General features: G+C 38.4%; 1 protein-coding gene across 1 annotated transcript; it reads right to left on the bottom strand.

The window, feature by feature from the left end:
• Window positions 1-1,204: 1,204 nt before the first annotated feature.
• On the bottom strand, window positions 1,205-12,949 carry LOC118405087. The gene is made up of 12 exons (XM_035804487.1): window positions 12,677-12,949; window positions 11,924-12,038; window positions 11,014-11,174; window positions 10,401-10,573; window positions 9,930-9,986; window positions 9,608-9,742; window positions 4,994-5,125; window positions 4,458-4,554; window positions 3,597-3,796; window positions 3,023-3,143; window positions 2,443-2,570; window positions 1,205-1,849 (listed from the first exon to the last, which is right to left on the bottom strand). The coding sequence occupies exons 1-12, from the start codon at window positions 12,822-12,824 to the stop codon at window positions 1,334-1,336; spliced, it is 1,983 nt and encodes a 660-aa protein (XP_035660380.1). The 5' UTR covers window positions 12,825-12,949; the 3' UTR covers window positions 1,205-1,333.
• Window positions 12,950-13,391: the final 442 nt, after the last annotated feature.

Genomic DNA, 13,391 nt, shown 5'->3' with positions numbered 1-13,391 from the left:
GCGGGGGAGGGGGGTGCTGGTTACGGACTCAGGGTTGAAATAACCTGGTCTGATACACACACATGTCAAAACTGGTATTATATACTAAATTTTATTCATGAACATGCATGTTTCATATGCAGAAGTAACATTGTAGTTAATATTTATCCAAGTTTCTTTTTTTCCTTTACAGGCACGTGTCCGTCATACGTAACGTTTACTTAGTCCGTAACGAGAAGAAATAAATATAAAACAAAATACAACATCCGCTGCGTCTCGATTCAATCACATTTCAGTGCAGAATGATATCACACACACGTTTATACATATCCGACACATCATCAACATTTTAATGTAACGTTAACATCATGTGGTAACGTTGAACTGTAGAAAAAAATTATGCTCCGATCCACAGAAATTGTAGTTTTAGCGTGACTCTCAGCTTTAGATACCGCTGTACAGACTACATTTATCGACGTGTAATCGCTCAGTCCGATCATCGTAAGGTTAAACATAACATATTTACCGATAAGCATTAGTTTGATTACAACTTTTAAGCGGAAGGTACGGAAACTTTGCTGAAAATTGACGATTTTGTGAGCAATGTAGTGTAGCGCTAAACAAACAAGCATGCCGATGCCGTGGTGAATGACGCCAAAACTGTCGCTCGTCTTCCAGCCATATTTACAAACTCGGAACAAACTGGGCTAAATGCCCGAACTTATCTAACTTACAAACATTTCAGCTTCATAATGGCTGGTTTTGGGTAGACGATGTTCACAAAATCAGTGGGAATTTTAGCTCGAAAATTCACAAACATCAGCGCGTATTAGACAAAAGAAAAATGGCGCCGATGCTATCCCGTCACCCTTTGCGCTTTTGTATTGCGTAACTCTCGGGTGCCGCCGGCGCGGCGTACCAGCGTTATTTGTCCATTTCAGCGGCAATTTTGACGGTTTTGCCGATCGAATGCATTTGTAAAGGCCGCTGATAGTTCATTTTCGACTTTTTTTCTTGTTTTCTATCACATATTTACGGGCCAGTATGCGATTGACCTGACGATATTTTACCCGAATGTCCGATTTATGCCATAATAGATGATGCGATTATACCATTGTATTTACAATGGAGTGAATGGCAAATGGTTTGGGTTTTCAGAATTCTATGCAAATCCCAGACTTATGCCAATAGCAGTGATGCAATTAGTTGGTGTCCACTGTAACTGTTTACATTACGTGACTAGTAAATCTCTTCAACGATAAATCCACAGGATTAGAATTTCCCAATTCTCCTGATGATGACTTAGAGATGATCAAGCTTCTAAAGGCCTGGTCATTGGAAAGCTTGATGCATGTTACTTACCATAGAATCTGAGAGCGAAATGATAACTCCCGGTCTCTGAAAGCTCTGGAACCAGCACTGTTTGATTCCCCTTAACGATTTGTGTCCCGTTCACCAACAGTACTTTACTGTCATTGGTGGAGGGACGCAGTGTAAAAGCAAGCTCTTCAATCACATCTTGGATTTGCTCCTCTTTAGGGACCACTGGCTCGTCACCATAAGCAAGGTCTATACGGCAAATAACGTTACTTGGTTTGAAATCGAAGCTTAGTAGGAACCCAAAGCCTGGTGACGTCAGATTAAACGCATGCGTATCTTTATTTTGCCTCTTTGTTGCAATGATGACGTCACGATGAGGAGCTGAGATGTGATTGGTTAGCCTGGATAGCGTGATCGTGACGTAGTTTTCTTTGCTTTGATAATGCATAGTTTTTAGTTCGTCGTCTAACAAGGTGAGTTCTAACAGGCGTGACGATGCATGGTGAATGGAGGTGTCCCAAGTAAAGATGTTCTCCTGAAAAGATGTCACCTGAAAACAAGAAGACGAATAAACACATTTCTATGGAGACATACAACGGACTTTATGATAGGTAGCAATCTATGAAATAGTTTAACGGCTCCGTCCCTGAGGTATTACCAAAAAGGTGATGGGGACTGAGCTATTTTTATTGTCCATGTAGCCTTCTGCGCCATCATACAACCAGATGACGCTGACCAATGAGGATACGCCATCATGCCATAACTACTGGTCATTATTACTCCATAATCACCACTTTTGAATTCTTCTCATAGAGCTACATGGCGGGCAAGTGTCTAGAGATAGGCTTGATACTTTTACCTTTAACTTGACAAATGCTTCAAGGTGTATGGGATTAATGATCCAACGCATTATTAATCCAAAGACGTGTCTCGTTTTTGCGTCAGCTTCGTTTACTCGGTCATTTATTCAACCATGATTTATAACGCACCTCAGGACGGGTCATTAACCCTATGTTGAAAGTCCAACGTCATCGATGCAATGTACCACTAAAACATTGTCTCCAATTCAGCGTAAACAGTAAAAACAATCCTAAAAAGATTGTACTTCATCAAAAACACGAGTGTATAGTTAACAATGAATACCTGTACGTTGACTTGCTTGTCTACACCTTTTATGTCTTCTTCACTAAGAGAGGGCAGGGAAAAACTGCCTCCACCGATATCGAGTGTCCGTCCGCCTTGTCTAGCAGACGACCTGCTCAATGCCATCACTACGGAAATAAGGGAAAAGGGATAAAGGAAAACAAATTTATATCAATGCAATGAGCTTTTATTAAATGTGTTTTTCTTCTGACATTTGTCGTTGATGGACACATGTCACTGTATTTTTCATCAAGAATTGTGCATGCTTCAGTTCCGAAAAGGAAGAAATATCTTCATATGGATGTTTCTGTATATGACATATGCTGCTGCATGACTTCCGTTAGAACTGACAGAAACATGTGCGGTGACATTGATTTCAATAATGAGATAGCAGCTTTATTTCATGATACGTAAAAGTATGACTCAGAAGATAACAAAATACACAAAACGTAAGAAAATTGTTTTTTTTTTTAATCTCTGAGATTCGTTGAGTATCTTTTGAATCCCGCAGTGCCGCACAGGTGCCTCAAGTGCAGTGAGATATCACCTATACTGCGGAAGTACCATACAACAATCTAACCTTTAGCCTCGAACCCAGACGCGCGGAGCTCAATGGGAGGGCCGTCCGCCCTAACTGCCCTCAGAGCAAGGTTCGACGCTCTGTCAATCGTTGTCAAGACCGCAAAAACCCGGGATATTTGCTGGAACGAAAACAAATATGTATTTTGTGTGAGCGATTTCATGCACATCCGTGAATAGTTTCTTCACAGTGCAGCAGCGACACCTAGCTGCAGTACGGAGTAAAACCAATCAGTAGTACACTATGGATGGTGACTGATGGTAACCCAAACGTCAATGTGTGGTGTATCGAAAGAGCGAAAGGGAACGAAAGGGAACGAAAAAAAATGGACGAAAAGGAACGAAAAGGAAAGTACTGAAAGTGCGGAAAGGAACGAAAGGGAACGAAATTATATGTTTGTTGTCAAAAAAGAACTCAGCAAGCGACAAAGCGTATAGATGGAATATAAGAGACGACAATTCTTACAGAAGAATTGTAGCTTCAATATAATATACTATCAGGCTAGCACCTGGGGCGTTACCAAAAATGGTTACTGGAAATTTCGGATTCTTCTTCTTCTTCTTAAATGTATTACCTCTTGTTTCTTTTTCTCCCTTGCCTCCACGAACGCCCCCCTCTCTGAGTCGTCAAGCCAAGGATCTTCCTCTGGCTCCACAAGGTCACCGCTGTTTCCCTCAAGGTCAAGAGCAATGCCGTGCCCCTCAGTATGACTATAATCGCCACCCGTCCCAGAATCTCCGATTGTAATGAAAGGACCAAGAATACTGAAGAGCCCTGGAATACATACGAAAGTGAATTTTTCTTCTTATTTTGCTAGAAAAAAATTCATCTTGTCATTACAGAATAATTTGGTATTTTTGGAGTCCTCTCAATGTCACCGTGTGCACTTTGTTAATACTTTGGATCTGTATGCCTGTATTTAGCCCGATATGGCCTGAATGTACAATAAAGGCATCATACTGAAGGTTGTCTGTAGACTGGGTACCGTTCTCCGTAGTAACCGCTAACTACATGTATACATGTATTATCTGTATAGCAAAGTCCAAAATTATATCTAAAACAATTTTCTCAAACGTCATATTACCCCAAACCTGACAGCCGAGATGTTTTCCTGTTATGCGTATTATCACTAATCATTATTTGTCCTGTCATATATTGGGACTCAAAGTACAGTGTAAGGATCAAGGTACAGTAGATCTAGAATTCTGTTAATTGAATTTGCCAGAGGATTTTATGCAGTTATCATCCTTAGTCATTTAGTCCCAAGGAGATCAAATGAATGCTACTGCCTAAAAACAGACAACTTCGTCAAATTTGACGGTTCTGTTCCCTTGCATATAGACCATTGTCGTTATCCCTTTGTGGTGCCTACGTCAGGCAGAGCCACATGCATATCAACCATCAATATCTGAAGATATTATAGAGAAATTCTAACCTCTCAGAAGAGTGCCAAGTCTTCCACTGTCTGTATCCAGTGCCTCGAGACTTTCAAATCCTTGAAGCAGTCTGTTCCCTACGTAGATGACGTCATCCTAAGCCAATGAAATACAATAGTCAGGTCGCATATAATCTATTGCGAAACAGAGCTTTACCATAGATTTTGTTTTGTGTTGAAAGTTGCTGTAAAAAGAAATGCTTCTAAAACATTTCAGATGTATTTTTCAAAACTTTATTTTTTTTCAAAACGTGATATTTCAATCAAATGTTCATGTCATTCTCTATTTTACAATGTTGACGCTGGTAGATGTTTTTGCAAACATTCGTTAGTCAAATCCAAAAGCGGCAAATTTGAATATGTTCATTTCAATTTCTTGTGCTGTTTAAAAGACATGACATATAAATCAAACTATGCAATGGGTTCATATTCAAATAATGAAAACATCAATTTGTTATCATAATAATGGTAGAAAAATTATTTTTATCTCAAAAACATATTAATCATCATTCAGGATAACAAGCCCTAAATCTAACCTCAAACTCCTTAAAGAAGTGTGGGAATCTTTTGTGAAGATTAACAAATGTGGTCAGTGTAGCGCTCAGCCCATCTATGCCCATCGGTTCCAGCAGGGCTTTTATGAAACCATTTATGATTTCTTGGAACTTCTGAAATTGAAAATGAAAAAATTCCTTCTGAATAGAATCAAATATTTTTCCTGGTTGAATGTACTGCTATAATATATTTTGTAATAAGAATATGTAATAATAATCTATACCTTCACAATTGAATTAATCAGTGACTACAAATTAATTCTTATTCATCAATTAAGAGCAAATGTCTGTAAGGATCAAACAATGGTGGCAAAGGTCAAAAAATCGATTTGGCTCATATTTTGCACAGTGATAGTACTTGGTCCACAACCCCTCAAAATAGCTTTCTTTTAGATCAAAACTCCTTGTTGCCATGGTAACGGGCAAACAAAGTTTTCTGGCCATTTTCCCCAATTTTCGCATCTCAAAAACACAGAAATCAGCATAATTTACGGCACTGTCTCGGCAACACCTTTAAACCTGCCATCTTAACAATACAAGATCTGAATAGACCAACATTTTGGCTTTTTGAAAATTGTTGTGAAATTTCCAAAGTCGTACATTTCAGTTCTTGGGCAGCCTGAAAACAGTGCAATGTTTCAAGCTTCAAAAAAATTTGATTTTTGGCCCAACTTTGTAACGCTATAAGTGCCGCTCTGGTACTTTTTTTGGCTTGAAATTTGTACCATATATAGATCATTAAAATATCTATCAAATGCATTGTTGCAAAGTTTGGCTTCTTGTTTGGTTGTCACGTGCCTGTCCCCTAAAGTAGGCATTTTTTTGTGTTTGGCGAAAATTGTGAACTTCAGCCATGTTCAAAGTACGCTACATGACGAAGTAAAATATATTTCTAAATCAACTTCTTATCAAATGTGGATCTATGTATTGCCTATCAAATAAATGCTTGTAGAGTTTCGGGTCATAACGTTCAGTCACGTGGTTGTCCCTGAAAGTAGGCCATTTTTTTGCATTTGACAAAAATTGTGAATTTTAGCCATGTTCAAAGTACGCTACGTGACGAAGTAAACAAGGATTCTTATTCAACTTCTGATCAAATGTACATCTATGTATTGTCTATCAAATAAATGCTTGTAGAGTTTCGGGTCATGACGTTCAGTCACGTGGTTGTCCCTGAAAGTAGGCCATTTTTTTGCATTTGACGAGAATTGTGAATTTTAGCCATGTTCAACGTACGCTACGTGACGAAGTAAACAAGGATTCTTATTCAACTTCTGATCAAATGTACATCTATGTATTGTCTATCATATAAATGCTTGTAGAGTTTCGGATCATAACGTAAAGTCACGTGGTTGTCCCTGAAAGTAGGCCATTTTTTGCATTTGACAAAAATTGTGACCTTTAGCCATGTTCAACGTACGCTAGATTGCGAAACAAAATAAAATTCTGATTCACCTTCCTGTCAAAGGTAAATCTATGTATTGCCTATCAAATGAATACTTGTAGAAAATTAGATCATGAAGTAAAGTCACGTGGTTGTCCTTGGAAGTAGGCCACTTTTTTCATTTGACGAAAATTGTGAATTTGAAATCAAAGTACGCTACGTGTATACTGGTACCCAGCCGTATTATAGTTCCCGAGTCTCTTTTGTCCTCTTCGCAGATACAAAATTCACTCGTTCTCATTGAAATGTAAAAAATGGCCTTATTGACTACATCATTTAGGTATAAGAGGATGTCCCTAGGGACACTTAAACAGTGGGCAGCTTTTTTACACCAGGTCAAATAGAAAGCTTAGAAAGCTTCGAACAATGGTAACGTTCGTTACAGTCATTTCTGTACAACGTTTTGTAAGCAAGGTGGGATACAATTGGCAGTCAACAACCCTTCCTTGTTTCTTTAGAAAGCCAGAAAAACTGTGCAGCGTCACAAAAACGGTCATTTCTTGTCTTATACGTGGATAATATAACCGTGGCAACCATCAAACTGGTGGTGGTAACGTTTGTTACCGAATTTGGCAACAGGAATAATCCACCTCACACAGCCTCCAAGATCAGTGACAGTACCGATCTGGCGTTATCGGGTAAAGGGCCTGCTCAGCTGATCTACCGAACAATCATTCTGGGAACTGAATTGTTACATTTTTGTCTACTATTTGAATTCTTCGTTTGTTCTCAGGCGACAACCATTTTTTACTGGGGTGAAATTCCACCCGTGGCTAAGATAATCTTCCAAGCCATCAACCAAAATGAATCTTTTGGAAAACATTCCAGGGATTGGGGAAAAATGAAGGAGCCTGTGATGTTGTCTAAAATTTGCTGCAAATCAAGTCGCAAAAGCAGGCGATAGCATTTTTACATTTAAATGAGAACGAGCCATTTGCGAAGAGGACAGAAGAGACTCGGGAGCTATAATATAGCTGGATACTAGGCTACACTACGTGACGAAATCAAAAAGAATTGTGATTAAACTTCTGGTCAAATGTACATCTTTGTATTCTTAATTTTCTTTCTTCGAATAAATGCTTGTCGAGTTTCGGGTCATGACATTTAGTCACATGGTTGTCCCTGAAGCCAGGTCACTTTATGTGCTCGACAAAAATTGTGAATTTTAGCGCATTATAGAACATAGCTGAATTTAAAACGACATCTTAGTTACATTATCAAAAATTGATATTTACAATTATAACAGAGTCATCGCTTAAGTAAGCTTTAATTTAACACTGTAAGCCCATTATCAGTCATTGTAGTACCAATATGATATGCATTGGACATTGACAATGTTAAAAGAAAGAAACTGTTCAAGAGGCATCTTCTCCAAAGTAACAGAACCTCGTAACAGCATTTAGCTAACTATCTGCCCTACTGCACCGCAAAGAAAGACGACCCCAAGCCTTACTAACACTCATTCAACAGACAATGTTAAGGGCTACACATAATCAGAGTTAGTGCCAGTAAAGTATTTCAGTTCCACAATTCGACAGATTTAACTACAGCCCTAAATGGCGATTTCTGGCCAAAAGCAAAATTTGACCTACTTTCAGGGACAATCACGTGACTCAAAGTCATGATCTGAAACTCTGCAAGCATTCATCTGATAGACAATACCTAGATGTACATTTGACTTGAAGTTGAATAAGAATTCTTGTTTACTTTGACACCCAGCGTACTTTGATCAAAGCTAGAATTCAATTTTCGTCAAATGCAAAAAATGGCCTACTTTCAGGGACAACCACGTGACTGAACGTCATGATCCGAAACTCTACAAGCATTTATTTGATAGACAATACATAGATGTACATTTGACTAGAAGTTAAATAAGAATCCTTGTTTACTTCGTCACGTAGCGTACGTTGAACATGGCTAAAATTCACAATTTTTGTCAAATGCAAAAAAATGGCCTACTTTCAGGGACAACCACGTGACTGAACGTCATGACCCGAAACTCTACAAGCATTTATTTGATAGGCAATACATAGATCCACATTTGATAAGAAGTTGATTTAGAAATATATTTTACTTCGTCATGTAGCGTACTTTGAACATGGCTAAAGTTCACAATTTTCGCCAAACACAAAAAATGGCCTACTTTTAGGGACAGTCACGTGACAACCAAACAAGAAGCCAAACTTTGCAACAATGCATTTGATAGATATTTTAATGATCTATATATGGTACAAATTTCAAGCCAAAAAAAGTACCAGAGCGGCACTTATAGCGTTACAAAGTTGGGCCAAAAATCAAATTTTTTTGAAGCTTGAAACATTGTACTGTTTTCAGGCTGCCCAAGAACTAAAATGTACGACTTTGGAAATTTCACAACAATTTTTAAAAAGCCAAAATGTTGGTCTATTCAGATCTTGTATTGTTAAGATGGCAGGTTTAAAGGTGTTGCCGAGACAGTGCCGTAAAATATGCTGATTTCTGTGTTTTTGAGATGCGAAAATTGGGGAAAATGGCCAGAAAACTTTGTTTGCCCGTTACCATGGCAACAAGGAGTTTTGATCTAAAAGAAAGCTATTTTGAGGGGTTGTGGACCAATTACTATCACTGTGCAAAATATGAGCCAAATCGATTTTTTTACCTTTGCCACCATTGTTTGATCCTTACAGACATTTGCTCTTAAAGCTTTGAATTTAGTAATGTCATGTGAAGTTAATAATGTAATATGTGCTTGCTGCTTTCATATTATGGCGTTTACAAGAATAGCAAAATTCCTTTAAGCAACGAATTGCTTGTTATTTAAACGCCTTTTTCGTGACCACCAGTCACCTTCTTCAGGGCAATTCTGGCTAGCTGGTTCACATTGTAATGCCTCTATAGGTGCATTAAATACCTATGCATCGATAGTAATACGTTGCGTTTGGAATGTAAACTCGAGTTACAGACACGTGATCTCGCGCAAACAAAACGCCAGAAATTGGTCAAATGTGGTTGGAAGTTTATAACGCCCATTATCTCTGTTAAGTGATAGCTGAAGTGCCCTGATATGTATGGCAATAGTTTTGAAAGAAAGTTTGGCAGTGTAATACGATAACTACCAAATTGAACACAGATGAGATTCATATCTAGAAGTGTATTGATGAGTAAAATCGTACCTTATCGTCCATGTGTGTTAATTCCTGTGCACTTGTGTTGTTGTTAGTCGTTCCTTGCAGAGCATCAATGATAGATTGCAGTTGTGGAGGAATCAAGTCCTCTTCTACAGACTTAGGCATTTCTGTGCCATTAAGCTAGTGGAACAAGACAAGATCAATGAATTCAGACTCTATGACAGATATCATCGGTTGTTCTCTTTTCAACAGTTTCATTAAAACCCATCCAAATTTTCATTGGATCGATAGCTGTTTTTTTGTATGATCTGCTGTACTAAAATTAGTAGAAGTTTCACATCTGACATTTAGAAGTTTTTGTACTCACATGTCGTGTATCTGCATCCTCCGTTGCATTCCTCACTGTTGTTGCTGATGTTGTTGTCTGGGGAAGGAATTATGCAAATGTACATGTTACTTCGTCTCGGTACAGACGTAACACACATTGTTATATCTTAAAGGGTTGGGTGGTGTTTTAACCGCAGGATTTTACAATTATATTGACGTCAATCAATAAGTACTCTTATTTATATTATCATGTAACCAGACGCCGTCGATCAATCATAAGGCCCTATTTCATATTACTTATAAGGCCGTGACATTTAGAATTGTCCTTGGTGTCAAATGAATTTGTAGGTGTCTAGAAATGTATAAACATAATCATTATTATTCACATTGCCTATAATCTAATATTACCCAATATAGTTCATGATTGTATATGCACAATGATAGCTTCAGTTTTGCCACTTCAACTTTATTGAAGGATAGTGAGATACATATGATGTGAAATATGTTTTACCTGATCACTTAAGTCTCCCAAAGGTCCATTGGTGCCAGCGGTGGGATCTGACGGTTCTGTCCCGTCATCATCATCATCCAATTCTGAATCAAGTTCCTCACTATCGCCTATGTCGAAGGTAGAGTCATTCTCTTGTTCACCTGCCGTTTCTGTGGTTAAACTCATGGTTGGGGCTGCAAAAAGCAGAACACGAAATATCAAAACCCAACATTCACTGCAGTACCATAACAAACCGCTGGTGGTCAAAATCTAATTATTTTGAAGTCTTAAGAAGGCACTCTATCAAAACATTCTTGAGAAGGAAGGAAGGAAGGAAAGAAAGAAGGAAGGAAGGAAGGAAGGAAGGGAAGAAGGAAGGAAGGAAGGAAGGAAGGAAAGAAGGAAGGAAGGAAGGAAAAAGAAAGAACGTCAGAAAGATGGAAAAAAGAAAGGAAAAAAGAATGAAAGAAAATGAGAAGGAAAATAAGAACAAAAGAAAGAAAGAAATTAACTAACTTAAAGGTATGAAATAAATTTGCCCTATAATCACAGCTGGACAAAAATAACTAATGTCGCTTTGTGTATTAGTTAAGGAGGCTTTTGCATAATAAGAGAATACAGTGGAAACATCTACCGATGTATTCGTCAAGGATCACTTCCACCTCCTCGCTGTCTGCGTAAACACCCTGTGCACGGACGGTCACATTGTACTGTAGTGGGAGAAGCTCGTACAGGGTCACGTCAGTTGCCATGCGGTCAACTAATATAGAGTGGGTTTCCTCTTGAGAGATCCTCCTGTAAGGCATGACAAATTTTATGTATCGAACATTCTACTAATGTTGGTCATCTGATGTAAGCGTTAACACGTAATTCCGTCTGGTTCGAATGACAGCTATTAGTTTTACATACTACAATAACTAAGACCAGATGTCATTTTCATAAAAATCTTTAAGAATTATCAATGCGTGCAATACGATACATACCATGGTTTCAGAGTATTATCACAATTATCTTTTTTACCTCGGAACCATTAACGTACAGGTATGTTAAAGAAACCTTGACGAATTTTGACAGTATTTCATAATGTTTCAAGTATAGTTGTTATCATTGTAAAGTCTCATTTTAAGAGAACCAGTCTGTTACTGTATATATTTTCTATAAAAAGCCATTCTTAAAACTAAGTAATTCAGACATTGTTCTACAAAGTCAGAGCCATTGCTTGCAATATGCCCTTATAAAAGAAAAATAGAATATTACTTACTAGTAATAGAATCGTTATTACTAGAAAGGCAATATTTTCGTGAAAATGCAGAAGTCTTCCCCCTGGCCTTTTGTGAACGTAGTCAAATACTGTAGTATACCAATAATTACTATTATGCACGCCTTATAGTATTGAGTGGATTTGGGGAAAATGAAGTAGAGAGGCAACGTTTTGCGGCTGTAGATCACGGTAATTGTCGGAATGTGAAGGTCCCATTAAACACAATCCATTTAGAAAGTCCTTCTTGGGAAGACTTAATTAGTAAGAAAATATTGAAAGTTACTTGAAGGTTACTGTATAGCCCATAACGACTGCTACAGGTGCGGTCCATGACAGCTCGGCAGTGGTCGGATCGGCAGCAGATCGTGTGATCATGAAATCCGATGGTGCATCGGTTACTGTGGGTGAAGAACAAATTTAAAGTTCTTACATCCCTTGATTGGAAGTGGAGTGGGCAACGCCTCCATACAGGTATGTCGTACAACTAACAGAATATACACAATTCTCACTTGAAACAACGTATTCTATAATGAAGCATGCTAAATGGGCACAATAAGCAAATCTTACTGAAAAGATAGAACAACGTCACAGTTACATAATCGGCAATTTTCAGACAGGCGCAACACAAAATAAACTGGGAATGTACATTTGCAAATTAATAGAAATGCATAATTTGTGCATTCACATGATCTTTATTTCCTATCAAACTACTGCTGTTTATTCTTACTCAAACACATTCATGCATATCGTGACCAGCCACTCCAGCTCTGTCCTACCACTTGCTACATAATATAATCTAACAACACTGGTATCTTCTATTTTACCAGTAACCATGATAATCGCCGTCAAGACCAGGTCACTTCTCTTGCATGCTTGAAAAAGAAGAAGGAAAAACACAGCAAAACAAATATGTTTTCATTCCGTGAATGAAAACATAATTATAACTTTGAATATATCTTCGTGTGTGCCTTAGCTAGGACTGCATGCAGTACAAATAAAACTGTAATAAGGTTCTTTAGTTGATTCCTTTGCTTACTTGTTATGGCATTCAGATAAATCACTTCGCTCTCTCCAAGCTCAGTGACAGCCGATATGCGAACGGTGTACTCCGTGCCTGGAGACAGTCCACTCAGAACGATGCTGTTGACATCTCGTTCTGTTTCCATGGTTACTGCATCCCTCATGTCGGTGAACGCATGCGCATAGATGATGACGTAATGATCTGGCAGGTGACCAGGCAGTTCCCAACTAAGACTTATGGAAGTTGTTGTGGCATGGACTAATGTAAACTCTGACGGTGCCTCCGTGTCTGTATGGAGAAAGGGTACAGTGTACTGAGTTATACATGCATTGGGTGTCACTCTTTCATCCATTGTAGATTGTTCTAGACGAGTAGATCATTGTAGTGCCTAACTATAGTGATGTATATGGCAACAGACTTCTTTGTTCTTTCAGTAGCAGGGTATATTTGTTACATAAAGGGGCTACTAGTCTCCGTGTCTGTATGGAGAAAGATAACAGGTGATTGAGTTAGATATTTATTGGATGTCACTCCTTCAGCCATTATAGATTGTTCTAGACGCGAATAGACCATTGTAGTACCTAGTGACACAGGTTTTCTTGCCCTTTCAAAAGCAGGGTATATGTTTTACAGAGAAGGGCTACTGACCTCCGTGTCTGGTTGGAGAGAGGGTACAGTGTGCTGAATTGGGCATGCATTGGATATCATTCTTTCAGCCATTGCAAATTGT

Source organism: Branchiostoma floridae, chromosome 17, assembly GCF_000003815.2.
Source record: "Branchiostoma floridae strain S238N-H82 chromosome 17, Bfl_VNyyK, whole genome shotgun sequence".
NCBI lineage: Eukaryota > Metazoa > Chordata > Leptocardii > Amphioxiformes > Branchiostomatidae > Branchiostoma > Branchiostoma floridae.
The sequence above is the reverse complement of the archived record's forward strand: the minus strand, read 5'-3'. Positions and strand labels throughout refer to the sequence as shown.